Raw genomic sequence first — 18,688 nt, forward strand, 5'->3', positions numbered from 1 at the left:
CATTTGTCCATCCAGAGAGTCGCTTATCAAATGGGATTCATTGCTAATACTTGTTCAATACAAGCTGTTGCTACATGTCATGATTCTGCTAGCTCTAATTTAGAATGTGCAGCATTGACGCGGCGCGGGGTTGTACAGTATGTTAGTCATATAAATTGTTAAACAGCTGCCTCCTGTTTCTTGTCCAGCAAAGTATACGCGTGTAACTTGACCCTGATAATGCTGTAAAAACAACATATTGTACTGAAGAGATGTGGATTTTGAGATTATGAGACAACTCAGATCAAAAAGTAAAATAAATACATAATAAAAAAAAGATAATTATTTAGGTATTCTACCTCTCCACTTTGAAGCACAACACATTTTACCAGAAGCTCGTAAGACCTATTTCATTGCCTCAACCACGCGCAGGTTGATTGGCTGGTTTTGCAAGCGGAAGTCTTTGGCTTGGGGATTCCCCGTGGGAAGTTCCCAGTACATATTATTACCACACTGTCAATGTTAGAGCAGTGCGAGTGAAGTGCACGGTTTCCTCTTTTTCCACTCTGTATAACGTTAAAAGAATTAAAAAAAAAATTAAAAAACGATATTAAGGACCAGACACTGTAAACTGTGCGTCTTTTAATGGAATTTACCGTGTAAGGGACCCTTTATAGCAAAGGATAAAGTTCGTAAGTATTGAAACATTACCTTCTTTACAGTTGCTTTAAGTAATACAATTGCGTCAGCCTCTAAGAAACTGAAACTAATTAATGCTGTTTGCTACAATGTGTAGTTTTTCTCCTTTTCTGTAATTTAAAAATATATAAAAATATATGAATGCTGTTAACAGTAGTTGTTAACGTGCACTTTATCGCGTTGTCTTAAAATAATGTATAGCAGGCCTGTACTGTACTTGAATCCGCTGTGAACGGTACGCTATAGATGTGTATGTTTTTAAGTGCATGCTCATACATTGTATATAAATGCCTAATCTTGATAAGGGTTTGTATTTTTTTTTTCTCAGTTCATACAACCAATTGAACAATTAAATAATTTATAAATTAACCTGCAATCAACATTTCTTCAAAATGTAATAAATATACTTTCTGTTTTACATTTTCTAAAACTTTACAATTTGTAAAATATTTGAACTTGAACTTACATTATAAATCTAACACAATTAAGGCTTATAAAGTTACTTCTCATGTTATATATATATATATATATATATATATATATATATATATATATATATATATATATATATTATATATATATGCTTTCCTCATTTTTTTTAAAAAGGAAAAAAACAGTACATTGTAGATTTAGTTCAACTGTAGCTATGCGTCGTTTCTTGTTAGTTTTATTGTGTTTATTTGTTTATTTAAAAAAAAAAAATAATAGGACCCCTTATGTATTTCTGTTTAGAAAACACAATTATGCAAACTTTCCTCTTCTTTCATTTTAACCAGATATGTTTTGGTTAGGTCTGGTTTAAAGAAATAAAAGGACAAGATCGTAAATCCTAAAACTTTCCATGAGAGGTAAGTAGAGCAGACTTATTGCAAAGAACACTAAAGGGTCGCAAATATATATTATTATGTCATTGCAATTAATGAAATACACTGCAGAACAACGTAACTATTGTAAAATTGTAAGCTGACAACGTGAAAAAAAAAGCTAACAACTCTTTATAGAGACTGTATAAACTTGATATATTAACTATGAACAGGAAACGTACAGGATATTATTAAAGTGATACTGAGTATTAACACAGCTCTGGTGAACAAGTAAAACACACTTGTGTCTTCGATTTTAAATGATTGTATTTTTTTGTACATTCTGTTTTTTGTTTTTTTTAAAAGTCCGATTGTGCTAAAACTGGAAGCAATTTAAACCTGTATAAGATGTTAGCTCTTACTAGATCTTATCATTATCCGTTATGTTCCAGGCTATTTAATCACAAGTGGAAGCTGAATGACAACAATTGTACACATGTCCCAGGTTATACAGAACATAGGATTAGAAGATCACAAACAAAAGCCTCTTCCTTCCAATGAATGATCTATTCCTTTTACCAATTTTGCATTGTATGTGTACTCCAGATGTTACTGAATACCAGTCTGCTTTGTTATAGCCTCTTCACTGGACAGACAAGACCATATGTCCCTTCAAATTCTATAGTTTTGCCTGTTGTTCTTCCTTTGTTAGAGCATATGTCAAGAACACAACAAACTATACATTTAATACAGTCTGTCATCACTGTTAATTACATGTATTATTGTAGAGCTGTATAGCTTTCTTAACGTGAAAATTTCAGTTTTTGTGTTTTTTAGTTTTTTTTAATGACAGTGCATTACTGTATATTACAGAAAACAAAACATTGTAGCAACCTGTTTAATTTAATGCAGTAAAAAGCATTGTCAACCAATGACAGTACTTTCTTGGTAATCAAACTGAAAGATAAGGAATACCATTAAGGGTCTTACTGAGTAATAATACATTGACAGCACTGCCACTCCACTCTGTTCTGAAAGCATTTTTTTGTTTTTTTTTAAGAATCAAAATCCATAATAGGCTTGGTGTTTTCTCAACACTCGTTCTTGCAATTCATTTCCAACTATATTTCAAACATTTAGTTAATTTCCAACTCTGTATTTTACTTGTGAGAAACTGAGCGAACTCATATCTATCTAAAACCCTCTTGGGGATATTTTGTTTCTGTTTAAGTTTTGTAGCATTTAAAAGTCCTCAGAATGTTTGAACTTTTAATAAAAACATTGCTAACTGTTATTTCATGCTAGGTCTCTAGGTGGAAGTGTTAGTGATGGTACTAAAGAGTGGATTATGGAGAGAAAAATGGGGGATCAGCTCAACAAAGCGTATGAAGCCTATCGTCAAGCATGCATTGAAAAAGAAAGTGCAAAGAAGGAACTTCTACAAAAGGTATGTGTTTTTATTTTTAGTATACAATTATTATTTATAGTATACGATTGTATAGTTAAAATATTTCATTTTTGACAGGATGCGTATTTAAAATCTCTGATCTGTAACAAAACATTTTTATAGGATCACGTCTGATCAGAACAGTTGCTACATGTTGTTGAACATGTATAGGTAGACGAGTATATGAATAAAAGGGGCTGCCATGTTACCCCTTTCAGCCCTCCCGCCAAGTCCCTGCTCTGCCCTTCTTCAACCCTGGGTAGTACACTGTACAGTGTAGCTGCCTTCATGTTAAAACTATTTACTAAATAAACAAAAAACCTCCACCCCATTAAAAAAGGTTTGTGGGCTCTACAGTATCCCTTATCCCCTTGAATGCTGTCTATAGTCCATTTATATGCACACTTGCTATCTACAGACGGAAGCTTATGAACGCCATATCAGTGAGCTGAAGCTGCAGTTAGAGGAGCAAAACAAACTCATTGCAGAACTTAGAGCCCAACAGAGTTCTGCAGGAAGTTCCTCCAGAGGTAATTTTTAGAGGCGTCGCTGCTTTATTGGTTGGTAATTAAACTAAAATGGTTACTGAGAGGGGATTTGTTGAAAAGATTTAATGGCTTGTGTGACAAGTCAAGTATTATTGCAAGTAGAGTGTCACTTTCAAGTTAGGCATAATTTAGGCATTCGTAACCACAAAATAATAGGTCTGATGACTAGTTAATCTTACCAGGCCTTATAATGCTATTTTTACATAGGACAATAAACAAGTATTGTGATATACAATATGAAACAGTTAATATTTTGTTTGGCTTTATTTAGTTTAATATAATTATACAGTTTGGCAAGTCATGAATGTCCAGTTATTTAGAATTAATATAAAAAATCTATTCAGTTTTGTGAAGGTATTCAAATACTCAAAACATTAATACAGCATTATACAGTTGTTATACAGCTTACATGTTTTTTTTTTTCAGGCAATGTGAAAGGCTCAGAGAATATACTTGAAGGCAAGGAGGCTGTCCTGCAGACACACAGAAAAAATGAATGTCAGTCCTTATTAGCTTATGGTCAACTCCATAAAAACCAAGCAGTCACATCACACAGTGAGAATCTGGCAATGGTAATCTATTGTATTTATTTATTGGCCTGCAATAAAATAGAGATTTTATATATATATATATATATATATATATATATATATATATATATATATATATATATATATATATATATATATATATATGTCTCTGATGTGTAGCTAATTCAAATGTTCTGGTTTGTCCACACCAGAAACAGAATTAGTAGTACACTCTTGTAGTTCCTTTTAGATTGCAAACAGATAAGAGAGGTGAAGCCTGAGGTATCCCATTAAAATCAGCTTTTATTCAAAAGAGCGTCAAACAACAACACGTTTCGACATTAGTGGTGTATTCATCAGATCTTCATCAGGTTAAAAACTTAAAAGTTTTATAAAACCTCTAATATGTTATGATAGAAATACAATACTGTAGCTTTAAAATGCAGTTCATGCTTGTGAATGACTACATTTCTCTCTAAAACCAATGTGCAATGTTGTTTGTTTATTTCATGGAACAATAGTGTTCCAAGAAAAGAGAATAAACAAAAGCAATTAGTTACAATAATAGATACACAATTGAGGCACTTTGGAAATGAGTTAAAGGGAGTCAGGGGCAACAGCAATCCGATTGTTTTAGAGGACCTTGGATCCCACAAATTAAAATGTTTTTTATGTTTTTTTTTTTTTTTTTTACCATAATACAACAATAGTGGTAATAATACATGCGCTCAACAGATGGTGCTGTAGGATAAAATCTCTTGTGGCTGAAAAAATATATATATTTTTTACCCAAAGTCAAATGAATAAAAATAAAAAAAATGCATTTCCACTCATTTCATACTATGATTTTATATCTATAATATGTTAGTAATCTGTTATCTATAATAATGTAAAATACAACATTTCTATAACACGCTATTGCAAAATTATAGCAATGATTGTTTTATAATTCAGTATTATTTCTGTTCAGAATGTACAAATATAAATAGCAAAATGAATAACATATTTATAGATTATAGCTACTTGCTGTACAACAGATTCCTAAACTACAGTATCACAGATTTTAATGGTTAAATAAGCAGTTTTTTATTTTTATTTCATCCACATATAAGATACATTTTTAATCTTTTATTTAAAATGTAAAGTTTTGAGAATGGACAGCCAGCTACTCATGGCTGTGTAGAGTGGAGATGGAATGCATACAGAAATGCCAGAGGCAGTTATATCATTTCATTTACAGTTGCAGATAACAACAAAATACATGCTGATCAGTTTAGCATTTCTGTATTATGGTACTTTTGGAAGGACAAAATTTATTTAAAAAGTAAAATATTTCTGCTGTAGGACACATCTGTATTATCACAGTTGATTTAAGTGAGCTAGCATAATTTATTTGTAGTGAGTAAGTTAAAACTTTTGTAACAGGTTGCTTTTTAAAGTTCCTAAAATTCAATTACCATTTCTCACATTGTATTAATTGGTTTCAGTATTTAAAGATTTTTTTTGAAAGGTGATAATTAACTAACACAGTTTAAGCATTTCTGGGCAGAGGTATTTGAATCCTCAAGCTTTAACGTAACCTTGGTATCAGATTCATAAAAATATATATATATATATATATATATATATATATATATATATATATATATATATATATATATATATATAGCTATGGGGGTCACTTACACATATATCAGACACATTTGTGCTTTGCAGAAAGAACATGTAGCATATATTGAACATTTGTACAGACACACACACACACACACACACACACACACCGACAGTGTTTAAGAAAACCTATTCCCTTTCAATTCGAAGTCGACCACCTACATGACTGTGATATCACTGCCCATTGGGTAGGTATTACTGAGCTAGTTATACCAGAGCTGCCGACAGGCCCCTTCCTGGGAAGACGCACTTGGTCCGTAACCCAGGGAACCAGGGTTACGGTAGGTAGCCTAACGTTTCTGTGGTATGGAACCTAACTGGTAAAAACGAAAATGAATGACACCAGGGTCCATTTAAAGATCTAAATAGTGGCAGATCTTTATAAAGTTTATGTTTAGCTCCATACAGTACCTCTCAGAGAGTGGTATACGTAGTGTCAGATTAGTATCTTTTTAGCTGTCTGTACAAATGTTCAATACATGCCACATGTTCTTTCTGCAAACCACAAATGTGTCTGATATATGCTGAATCCTAATTGTTGAAGGTTAACATGGACTTGGTACAAAGTCTCACACTTTACCATCTGCTTTTAAATTGATATATATATAAATTGATGTATATATATTAAAGATGGAATAGATGACTTAATGTCATGGTTTATGGTTTTGTTAGCAAAGCGTTCAGGGGTTTTGAGCACTGTAAACTAACGGGTTGTATAAATGAATAAAGCCATGGTAACGTAGTAATTTGCAAGTCTGTTAAAGTACCAACATGTTAATTGCTACTAACACCACATTAAATGGTGTACGTTTTGTGTAGTTATTTCTTCACAATATATAAGGATCAGGCCTGTATTATGTAAAGCCTGTTACTATATTATTTGTGGAATTTTATTTCCGGTATACATAATCTTAAGCACAGAGTATGCACAAATTCACAAGATAAGTAGATAGATAACAATATAAAACGTTACATTGTTAAGAAGCCTTTGAGTGACCTTTTAAAATATATACATTTTCTCCATGTTAAAGGCAAATTTGAATATTGCTGAATCAGCACAGAGGAAAAGTGTTCCTTATCCAGGGTCTGGAATAGCTATTGATGAAAGGTATGATCTCTTATTCACTGTGTTCCCACCCTCTGAGACAAACAAACATTTTAGGAGTCTAAAAAAATTTAAATGCTTTTTAAATAATTTTTTTCTTATTAATCAAAAAATTACTATTTTCCAGGAAAGAAGTCATTGAGGCTTTCAATGAGATCCGTGGTACATTACAGATCATTCGGAATACAACAAGAAAACAGAAGGATCACTTAAATAAGCTGAGGATAAAAAATGAGGCAGCAAATGGTAACATTGCAGTTGAATTGTTATTATTCCATGAAATCAAATTTTAAAAGAGTTAAAATTTCAGACAAAATGTGAATTATTGTTAAAGTTGTAAGCTAGAAAGTGAGATTTATGCAACCTTAAGGTGAATGTTTTTTTTATGATTATTGATTTTTCTAATGTATTTTAATATTTTGAGCGGCACACTGGCGTAGTGGTTAGTGCTGCTGCCTCACAGCGCAGAGGTACTAGGTTTGATTCCAGGTTTCCAGGTCTGTCTGTGTGGAGTTTGCATGTTCTATCCATGTTCACGTGGGTTTTCTCCAGGTTCTCCAATTTCCTCACAGTCCAAAGACATGCTGTTACAGTTGATTGGTCACTTTAAATTGCCCTCTGTTTGTGTGTGTGTGGTGCCCTACGATGGACTGGCGTCCAATCCAGGGTGAGGTCCTGCCTTGCGCCCTGTGTCTGCCGGGTTAGGCTCCGGCTCACCGCAACCCTGTAAAGGATCAAGCGGTTAATGATAATGGATGGATGGATTTTAATATTTCTACGCGTTTAACTTGTCATATGTGATTATATGATTACATTTTTCATAGCTATAAACTAATAAAATACATTTTTATTCTTCAGAAGGTCAATTTTCAATGCCTATACAATGCACTGATGTCACAGTTGAACAAGGGGCCCTCAAACCCACAAAAAAGACTAACGACAATAAAGAAGTTAGCTCTGCTTCTATAACATCCCGAGGAGTCAGCCCAGAAGATGAAGATTGCTTGGACTCCTTTTCTAATCTCAGTGTGAAGTTTCCACCTGCAGACACTGAATATGACTTTTTAAATAGTGCACCAGAAAAACCAGTAGCTCTTTCAACTGGAAGAACTTTCACAGCTTTTACAAAGGACAGTGATGAAGTTACCCAGCCTGAACATGCTCCCAACTGCAGAAGAATCGACTGGGACCGACAGGCTCCTGGTTCAGATATTAACCACTCGAACATGGCAAAGCCTCTTGCTTCCTCTACTACTTTAGATACTTTTCCACCTGAGACTGTACGAGGACCACAACAGGTAAGCTGTTGAGATTGTTACATAATTAGTTGAAATTAAAATTCAGGCAACAATGTGATTTTCATCACCTTTTATTAACATGGCATTTTTTAACTTGAATGATTCTTTGTTTTCTGTTAAAAGAAACGTTTCTGCCATCATTATAGAGAAAATTGAACAATTGAGAAGACATGATTGTACTCCACTGGTGTTAGTCACATTAAAGTTATGCCCTTTGGTTGGCATTACTGGAAGGTTAGGACCAAGGCTGAATACAAGCTACAATGCAGGCATGCTTCGGCTTTGCTTCGTCCAAAGAGATAAGGCAATTTGAGAACTTTACTAAAGGCAGTATCTTTAATTACAGTGCAGAGTGCCTTTAAAGCATTTATCATGGATTCATATATGGGTTTGGCTCAATCAATTTACTGTACCATCGGGAACCTAGCTTTAAATTTCATGCTTTGAAACATTTTGTATCATTACGTTGTGTGGTGTACGGGTTGATTTGTTATTATTCTTAATCAGGCTTCTAATTATTGAACAACAACTGCTTCACAATAATGCATAACCTTTCTCCGATACGTCCTCTGAAAACGCACCAAGTCTACACACTAATGTAGTCGCTCACATGAGTAATCAAATACAGTTCATTATTCGAGGGTGATACACATGGATAAATATACTCCTAAGAATTTGTCCAAGCAATGAATTTATTAAATATGCTGCCAACTACACAACTAACATGGTACACAGGATATTACCATAAGCAAACGCAATTATACAATTAATATTTCATGCAAAAATGCAATCAATATCACATGCAAATCTAAAAACTAAGGTACCATGTATTCTGCTAAGCGTTCTTTGAATTATCCATAGTGAATTTTACTGACATCCAAACTAACAAGCATGCTTAATATCACACCGACCAGAGAGAGAGAGAGAGAGAGAGAGAGAGAGAGAGAGAGAGAGAGAGAGAGAGAGAGAGAGAGAGAGATTATTATAGGAACACGAGTGGGTATACTTAATCTCTTGTTGTAGAAAGTTGATGTTTCAAATTCAAAGAGCGGCGTTTGTTGTCCTTTGCGATGTCAGGGCTAACCAGCAGAAAGAGTTTTCTTGAGGCTTGGGTTCTTTATTTCGGTGTAGTCTGTTGTATAGGTATGTACTGGAGCGGTAAGTTAAAGGCGTTTTGCATTTTTATTCTCTTTGCACAAAGGCAGAATTCAAACTTGCCGCTGGTTGTTCTCATTGGCTAGGTGTGGGATCAAGGTCTCCTCCCCGTTTCTGCCTTAAAATGGTATTACCATAATTTCAACAATGTGGACATTTAAAGGTCTATGACATTCTCTAAAGTTTCCTAGTTTGATCAAAAACTATTTTTATTTCCCCTGGAAGAAATGACTTTTTTGGTGCTAAACACTTCATTATATTTTTAGTTATACAGAAGTTCCTGTTTTTATATTCTGGGGCCAGTTGGTTAATCTATTATTAGTGTAAAAACATAAGTGTGAGAACAATTTATGCTTCTAATGATTTTGAACTGAGGTGATGAGAAGGGTGAACATTAAAAGGAATTATTTATAATTTGCAAAGGAGGGGTACATCTTGTGCCCTTCGCCACAAGATGTACCCCTCCTTTGCAACCTGGTTCAACTCATCTTCCCTTCAGCCGGGAGCCTGTCTGTCTGGCCTCCCGTTCTGATGCAAATGCCCTCCCCCTTTGATCATTTGGCAATCAGACAGCATTGTTTTCAGTCAGGGTGTTCTAAGATATCAATCAAGAGTGCTTTACTTTAATCAACAGATAAGGGTGGTTCTGTCTGTGCCTGTTAAAGCAATTGGATATTTAAGTTAATTCTTTAAATAAAGCCTATATGATCTACAACGTTTACGTTGATTATCAACTAGAACAGAAAATGGCACCCACCTTGTGATGATCAGTGGTAGAATATTGTAATAGTTTATTTCAAAGTTACTCAGGCCTAATTTTCATGTTTCTCAAAACAGGAATGTTTAGATTTTGTTGCTTGAACCATGTACTTAAAATTTCTTACAAATTTCACTCACAAGTTGATTAAGAATTTGACAGTAAAAGGTCCTGTGAGTTGCCTTGTCCTGAGAACTATAGCCCCTGATCAAGTCCGCTTCCAGGCTGGGCAAGGCGGAGTCATGGTCGAGTTTGGTGTAGTTTAGTATAATTTGCATTCAATTTCCACATTTTAAAAAAGCTTTGAAAAATGTTAATAAGTAATACTTTTTAAAAATGTATTTAATAAAACATTTTTTAAGTAGTCCACAAGTAAATAGACATGCAAGTGGGAGGCATGTACAGCAGTTTAGAGTCTCTTTTTAATAAAGGCTGTTCATAAAATAACAATATACATTTAGGTGCTCTTAAGATAATGCATTTTGGAGTAATATATTTGAGACCTATTTGGTTTTTGTTTAGAAAAACTGAGGATACAAGTAGGTAATTACAGCATAGGGGATCATAAACAGTTGTGCCTTTTGTTTACATAGTCTTGTATAACTATCATATTATCACAGCTGCAGTGGTAAGTGGTAAGAGTGAACTAAATTACATAGTTTTTTATAACTAGTTGAAGTCCTGTGGAGCTGTGAAACACACATTATATTATATTAATTGTTACTCATTCCTTTCTTCTCTATGCTCTCTCTTGATTGTTCTTTTACTAGTTGTGTATCTGTTTTTCAGTAGCTGGCACCCTGCTTTGTACCAAGCCAGTTGCATTAAAATAAATGAAACAGCTGGTATGTGATTACAAGTTTACAGCAAAGTACACTGCTTAAAAAATCATTTAAAAAAAGAATTGGTGTTGAGCTGTCACACAGCATGGGGCAGAGGGTTAGATAATTGGTATTTTTTTCAGATAATAATGTGTTGGAGATTCCTCTCTTATGAAAAGATAATGGGTCACATCAAAAGCAGTAGTTGTTATGCAGGGACAAATGCATATGCTATATATAAATTACATGTAAACAAGCTCATGAAGAATGCAAGGGAACTATTTCAGTAATGGAATTCAAGTAGTGTTGGTTTATGAGGAAGGGTACTTCAAAAACAGTATTTGTTTTAGATTTCAGATAGATTTTGTTGTTCTAATAGTGACCCACTTTATTTTTTTTGTTTAAAAAAAAACAAAAAACTTTTTGTTATATGACATTGAGAATTCTACAGCAGCACTGGTTTCAGCTGAAAGATACATTTGGTTATAATGAAAATGATTAAATCAGAATATCAGAAATTTCATAAAGCAGAAAAGTGCTGAAAAGAAACAAATGTCTTTTGAAATTGTAAAAACTGGAGGAATAAATATACGGCTGGAAAATGTAGAATTGTTTCTAAAATGTGTTAATTATGATCTGTGCTTTCGGTTGAATTTGATGAGTTAGTGAAAAAGAAGGACATTGCTTCCATTATGACTGGTGACTGTAACAAGCGTACATGTAGTTGATTCTGAAAGCTCTGTTGAGGCCCCAGCGTACTTTGAAATCCTTTTACTAGGATGTGATGCTGGACTACATAGGGGTTTTAAACAGTGTCAACATTTAAGAGTTCTCTAAAATATGGGCTGGTTTAAAGCAGGCAATAAGGGATGAAATGTGCTTCATTTGTTTGTTTTTTTTTGCAACACTGAGATGGTAGTGCTGTACAAAGAAAGACACGATGATCAACTCTAGAGGTGTAATGCAACACATCACTATCTGCTTCCTGTGACAGCTGGATTACAACAAAGTCTAACAATGTTTTAAACAGTGGCCACGCAATGCTGTAGACAGAGGTGTCAGAGTCATACAGTACTGTAGTTAACAAATGTGGTGTATCCAGCCTGCTGGTACAGTAATATTTTATTAGTGCCCAAAAACAATTGCATGTAGTAAATTACAATGCTTCCTTGTTCATAATTTGAAATTTGGTTAATTTACGGTTGGTCAATGTTCATATGTGGTGTCAACATGAGGGTTAGATAGATAGCAGTTGTTTCATAAAATGCAGTTATTTCAAAGCCATTTGATTCTCATAAAAAAATTAAGTACATCCAGTGGTTGTTTGTGTGCATTTTTTATGTATTTGAATTTCTAAAAATGATCTCTTAAAAAAAGAGTTTGAAATAAAAATACGAAGAACCAAAAATATTGTGTGCTTTATAATATTTTTTTTCAGTCGTTGACCTTAAAAAAGTTATTTGTATTTGAATACATTTGTCTGTGCTGATTGTATCTAAACAAGAAAAATTACGTTTGGGAATAGGGGACATGTTTGTACTGAGATGCAAGAATGGTGTTTGTTATGCTGTAATATAAGGCAATAGAACATTGTGTAGTGCTTTAAAAAAAAAAAAATCTGCAGTTCATATATACATATTTACACAAACATGATTGTATTGAATTAATCTGTAGGATTATATATATATATATATATATATATATATATATATATATATATATATATATATATATATATATATATATATATACACACACACAGTTTCTGGAAAAAATTAAGAGACCACTGCAAAATTATCACTTTCTCAGGCATGTGTTTGGGTAAAATGAACATTTTTGTTTTATTCTATAAACTACTGACAACATTTCTCCAAAATTCCAAATAAAAATATTGTCATTTAGAGCATTTATTTGCAGAAAATGACAACTGGTCAAAATAACAAAAAAGAGGCAGTGTTGTCAGACCTCAAATAATGCAAAGAAAATAAGTTCAGATTCATTTTTAAACAACACAATACTAATTTTTTAACTTAGGAAAAGTTCAGAAATCAATATTTGGTGGAATAACTCAGATTTTCAAGTACAGCTTTCATGCGTCTTGGCATGCTCTCCACCAGTCTTTCACATTGATGTTGGGTGACTTTATGCCGCTCCTGGCGCAAAAATTCAAGCAGCTCAGCTTTGTTTGATGGCTTGTGACCATCCATCTTCCTCTTGATCACATTCCAGAGGTTTTCAATGGGGTTCAGGTCTGGAGATTAGGCTGGCCATGATAGGGTCTTGATCTGGTGGTCCTCCATCCACACCTTGATTGACCTGGCTGTGTGGCATGGAGCATTGTCCTGCTGGAAAAACCAATCCACAGAGTTGGGGAACATTGTCAGAGCAGAAGGAAGCAAGTTTTCTTCCAGGACAACCTTGTACTTGGCTTGATTCATGCCAAAGCTGCCTGATTCCAGCCTTGCTGTAGCACCCCCAGATCATCACCCATCCTCCACCACATTTCCCAGTGTGTGCCAGACACTGTGGCTTATAGGCTTCTCCAGGTCTCCGTCTAACCATTAGACGACCAGGTGCTGGGCAAAGCTGAAAATTGGACTCATCTGGGGGTGCTTCAGCAAGGCTGGAATCGGGCAGATTTGTGAATCAAGCCAAGTACAAGGTTGTCCTGAAAGAAAACTTGTTCCCCAATCAGGGTTATTCCACCAAATATTGATTGCTGAACTCTTCCTAAGTTAAAACATTAGTATTGTGTTGTTTAAAAATGAATCTGAACTTAATAGTAAAACCAGAGAAACTGATAATTTTTCAGTGGTCTCTTAATTTTTTTCCAGAGCTGTGTGTGTATATATATATATATATATATATATATATATATATATATATATATATATATATATAGTGGTTTGCAGAAGTATTCACCCCTCTGAACCATGAACCATGAGGACCAAGGGGCTTTCGAAACAAGTCAGGGATAAAGTGGTAGAGAGGCATATAGCAGGAGAAGGGTGCAAGAATATTCTAAAGGCACTGATTATCCCTCTCAGCACAGTGAAGTCACCACCGAGACACTACCCAGATCAGGTGGCTCTCCTAAACTGAGCAGCTGGGCATGGGATGTCACTCTGAAGCCAACAATGACCTTGAGAGATCTTCAGAGTTCTGTGTCTGAGGTGGGAGTCGGTGTTCACACATCAACAATAAGCCGGTCCCTACACAGAACTGGCCTGTATGGATAGGTAGCAAGAAAGAAGCCATTACTCAAAAAGCCTCATTTTAAGGCACATATGGATGATGATACTGCAGAGATGTGGAAAAAAGTTTTGTTTATAAATTTTTAGTTTATAAATTGAACTTTTCAGTCTAAATTCCAAGCGCTACGTCTGGCATAAGCCAAACGCTGCACATCACCCAGTCAATGCCATCCCAGCTGTCAAGCATGGTGGTGGCAGCATCATGTTATGGGGATGCTTCTCTTCAGCAGGGACTGGGAAGCTTGTCAGGAAAGAGGTGAGAATGGATTGTGCAAAGTACAGGAGAATCCTTGAGGAAAACCTGTTTGAGTCAGCCAAGACTGGAGTGGTTGAACAAGAAGAGAATTAATGTTCTTGAGTGGCCCAGTCAAAGTCCTGACTTGAATCTAATTGAAAATTTATGGTGAGACTTGAAGATTGCAGTCCATCAACGATCCCCAACAAACTTATCAGAACTGGGGCAATTTTCCAGTGAAAAATGGGCAAAAATTTCACCATCCTACTGTTCAAAGCTAGTAGAGACCTATCCAAAAAGACTCATAGCCGTAATTGGTGCAAAAGGTGCTTCTACCAAGTACTGACTTAAGGGGCTGAATACTTATGCAACCAGTACATTTCATTTTGTACATTTTCTGTGCAAGTTTTGCTGACATTTAACCTCCTCCTCATGTAACAGTGTTCAGTTTAACCGTTACAGCTTTGAATAAAACAAAGTTTGTTTGAAAAACTGCATGGATAACAAAATGTGACATTATTGGTAGGGGGTGAATACTTCTGGAGTACATTGATCAAATGAGCCAGGCATAAAAAAGAGGACTAGTCAATTGATTAAATTGCCTGAAATAAAAATAATGTATCTATGTGTCTATGTTATAGAATTTAAAACTGTGTTTTTCTTTTCTTTTTATGTAGCCCTTCTGGAGCCCTCACAACAGTGAAGACTGTGCTGATCCTGAACAAAATGCAAACCCCAGTAGGTGTGAGTTCTGCCAAGCCATCCTGCCAGCAGGAATCGCATCCAACCGGGATGAATTTCTTAGGCATCTTAATTCACACTTTAAAGATCCAGCTAGCAATGGTTCCTAATATGTAAACACTTTCATGCTGGGATACCTGCATTTTATGTTGTTTCTGTTTTTTTTGTTTTTTTTTGGAGGTACAGCAAAATTACTCTTTATGCAGTTAAGTTGTAAAAGCTGCTTTTGTTATATTTCTGTATTTAATAGCGTTTTCATAAAAATTTGAACTGTTAACTATCATGTAGGTTGCCTAAAGCAAAATATCTCTAAGTTGGATGTTGAGGTTTTGGTCTGATTGTGACTATGGGGTTTGATGCTCCCATTCAATCAAACTCCACTGCATTTGTGAAAGTATAAAAAATATGCTGTAACTATAAGACCTTAATTTTAATTATATACCACACCTCTCAAAAAGTTAGATCGAATGCCACTATAGAAAATGCATATGCTATATTTTTGATTGAATCAACCCCTTAGGCAATTTTTGCTTTAAACAGACTATTTAATATTTTTCTTTAAAAGGAATGCTGTGTAATAAAGCTATGCTTTAATGAATCCAGCATTGTATGAATAGCATACTTCAGAGTGATCTGTATAAAACCATTGTTGCTTTAAGCTGTATATTACTTCTTAATTCTGCCTGCTTAAAAGGGGATGGAGTTATCAGTGCTTTGTATTATACAGAAATGATCTGTTCGTGAAGTTACATTAAACGGTAAAGCATTACATTGTATTACATTGAATAGTTTCTCTTGGTGTGAGGAGGCAGATAAATTAATTTACTTTCATTTACAAATATACAGGGTGTATATGTATAGGATTGTTTAAAACCCCATATTAGCATTTGACTTGAGATCAGGAGGTGTGTAATTTATAAATTCAGGCATACTGTTTATTGATTTGTCTATGTACTGTAAGCATGTGTGTAACCTCCCTTAGTCTCCCAAGGACAATTAAATGGTAAAACATCTCGATGATATTATGTCCTGGTTAAAAAAATAAATATGTTATAATAGATGACTTCAATTTCTTGTATATATAGAGAGATACATAGAATATTTCATGGTCCATGAGAGATCCCACAAAGGATATGGACTACATTTTTACATACACACACATATATATATATTTATGTACACAAAATGCTTAAATGATTAAAATAAATATATTTGAGTATGTTTCAGACAAAAGCCTGTGTAGCATGTTCAGCTATGTAGAAAGAGAAATAATGCAGTTATTTTTCAAGATTTCTGTGGATGATTATGTCAGAATAGAATGTTCATTCCAAGAGGTTTGAGAGTTCCTAGTTTGAAGATAAACTCATGTTCCATGCTCATGTGTGTGTGTGTGTGTGTGTGTGTGTGTGTGTGTGTGTATATATATATATATATATATATATATATATATATATATATATATATATATATTGCTGACGTTAAACTAACGACTGCAATTTGAGTCATATATCAGAAAATGAATTGCCCCTGGAGGGCAATACTGACTAACAGGGTTACTAAACAAAATACGTGTTCCTGAGAAAGTGTTAATAATTGAAATATAACATTTAAATATTCACCGTACAATGAGTTTTTCAACAGCTTTCAGTACAGAAGCAAGTCGATGAAGTGACTATACCCTGGTTGCATAAAACACAAAGCTGAACTAATAAAATAACCAGTTTGCAATCTTCACACCAGCTCATCGACATAGCACGAGTGTTACATAACTATGTTAGAGGGACTGCAAGGTCTTTTTTGCATGATGCTCTTTTTAAACAAATTATCCTTTTTATAGCACATCATCTTGCAAGTTTGTGAAAATTATTCAATTTATTTGCCATGCTGTTAATAAATATACCCTTTAATCAAATGGCAGGTATGGACAAGATGCTTAAAGATGAATTGCTCTAAATCATTGCTTCTTATTTTGAACAGTCACACAAAAATCAACATACACACACACACACACACACACACACACACACACACACACACACACATATATATATATATATATATATATATATATATATATATATATATATATATATATATATATATATAATGAAACCTTGAAACCTTGGATGGTTTCATAAAAGGCTGAGGGGAATATTGTTCCTTGACTTCAGTATTTCCTTCCTAAGATGTAATCATTTTCTGATATATATGGCAAAAGTGGCAGTTGGTATTTGCTTTTTAAAACCTTTTGCAATTTGTGACTGTGACTAAAGGTTGGTTCATACTTCAGACTCTGACATAATTGCCAGCCCTGGATTATGTATATATTTATAATCCAGGGCTGGCAATGGAACATGAAACAAGCAATATGATTGGTCGAGTAAGGTTCCAGCTGTCTGTTTATTGGATGAATACAGACAGTTGGAGCCTTGTCACATATTTTAAATCACTGCACTGCCTCACAGAATTTGAAGTACCGGTAGCCATCTTGCTTTTACGGTTACAGATGTACAGCTGTACTATAAACTGACTGAACAATTACCTGCAAAGAATCACAAAGTAGTAAGTAGACATGCCGATTTGGATGAAGAGCAATGAAATGAACGAAGATAACAAAACAGAAAAAAATACTCACCCTACTTTGTCACTTCAAATAATGTATTTTTAGTGGTTTGTAAATGTTAAAGAAAAACAACAAAATACACTTTTGCACTTTATCCAGCCCTCTCTGACGCAGACCTTGAACAAAATACTGAAATCCGAGACGTTGTTGAATTTACTGAGTGACAGGAAAAATGATAATAATTCAGCGCTGTCTCAACTCCGCCCACTGGTGTATTCATTGGCTTTGTCTCGTGCCGCACAACACTATATTCGAGTATATATTAACCGAAACAGAGCACGGCGTGTTGTGATGTCTCCGATAGACATATAAGCTCTATCTATCTAAGAGGCATCTATATATATATATATATATATATATATATATATATATATATATATATATATATATATATATATAATAATAACATTTTCTTGTGTGACTATTCAAAATAAGAAGCAATGAGTTAGACATTTCGTCTTTTTAAAGGGTATGTTTATTAACAGCATGGTAAACAAATTGAATAATATTCATAAACTTGCAAGATGATGTGCTATAAAAAGGATCATTTATTTAAACAGAACATCATGCAGAGAAGACCTTGCAGTCCCTCTAACATGGTTATGTAACACTCGTGCTATGTCGATGAGCTGGTGTGAAGATTGCTAACCGGTTATTTTATTAGTTCAGCTTTGTGTTTTATGCAACCTTCAGGTTATAGTGACTTCTCGACTTGCTCCTGTACTGAAAGCTGTAAACACATTGTGCAGTGCATATTTAGATTGTATATTTAAATCACTAGAACTTTCTCAGGAACTTGTATTTTGTTTATTTAGAATTAAACGACTTTTTTTGTTAAATACTGTAGAACAATCTGCTCAATGGTTTAGTTAATTGATATTTAACCTTGTTTTTTTATAGAACCCTGTTGAAAGTCTAAAATCAATGGTTCTTTGTAGAAAAACATGCACAGAGAGTTAATTATAATATTTTTAATGAGTTAAAAATGGGTTTTTTTTTCCTACACAAACAAATAATATATA

General features: G+C 34.1%; 1 protein-coding gene across 3 annotated transcripts; it reads left to right on the top strand.

Moving 5' to 3' along the window:
- The first annotated feature begins 496 nt into the window (after nt 1–496).
- LOC121323633 (TRAF family member-associated NF-kappa-B activator-like) lies at nt 497–16,103 on the top strand. Of its 3 annotated transcripts, none has more exons than XM_041264797.1 (9): nt 497–671; nt 1,455–1,526; nt 2,787–2,928; nt 3,347–3,458; nt 3,903–4,048; nt 6,709–6,785; nt 6,910–7,028; nt 7,641–8,080; nt 14,980–16,103. In XM_041264797.1, exons 3-9 carry the CDS (start codon nt 2,830–2,832, stop codon nt 15,151–15,153), a joined length of 1,167 nt encoding a protein of 388 aa, XP_041120731.1. In that variant the 5' UTR covers nt 497–671; nt 1,455–1,526; nt 2,787–2,829; the 3' UTR covers nt 15,154–16,103. The 3 variants fall into 3 exon arrangements, with proteins under 3 accessions (XP_041120731.1, XP_041120732.1, XP_041120734.1); XM_041264798.1 differs by having other exon boundaries at nt 1,470–1,526; XM_041264800.1 differs by lacking the exon at nt 1,455–1,526.
- The last annotated feature ends 2,585 nt before the right edge of the window (nt 16,104–18,688 follow it).

The sequence above is a fragment of the Polyodon spathula genome, chromosome 11 (assembly GCF_017654505.1).
Source record: "Polyodon spathula isolate WHYD16114869_AA chromosome 11, ASM1765450v1, whole genome shotgun sequence".
NCBI classification, from domain to species: domain Eukaryota; kingdom Metazoa; phylum Chordata; class Actinopteri; order Acipenseriformes; family Polyodontidae; genus Polyodon; species Polyodon spathula.

Coding starts and splice junctions, on each gene's coding strand:
- LOC121323633 (XM_041264797.1), top strand. CDS start 2,830: ATGGAGAGAAAAATGGGGGATCAGCTCAACAAAGCGTATGAAGCCTAT. Junction 3,459..3,902: donor TGCAGGAAGTTCCTCCAGAG/GTAATTTTTAGA, acceptor TTTTTTTTTCAG/GCAATGTGAAAGGCTCAGAG. Junction 7,029..7,640: donor AAAAAATGAGGCAGCAAATG/GTAACATTGCAG, acceptor TTTATTCTTCAG/AAGGTCAATTTTCAATGCCT.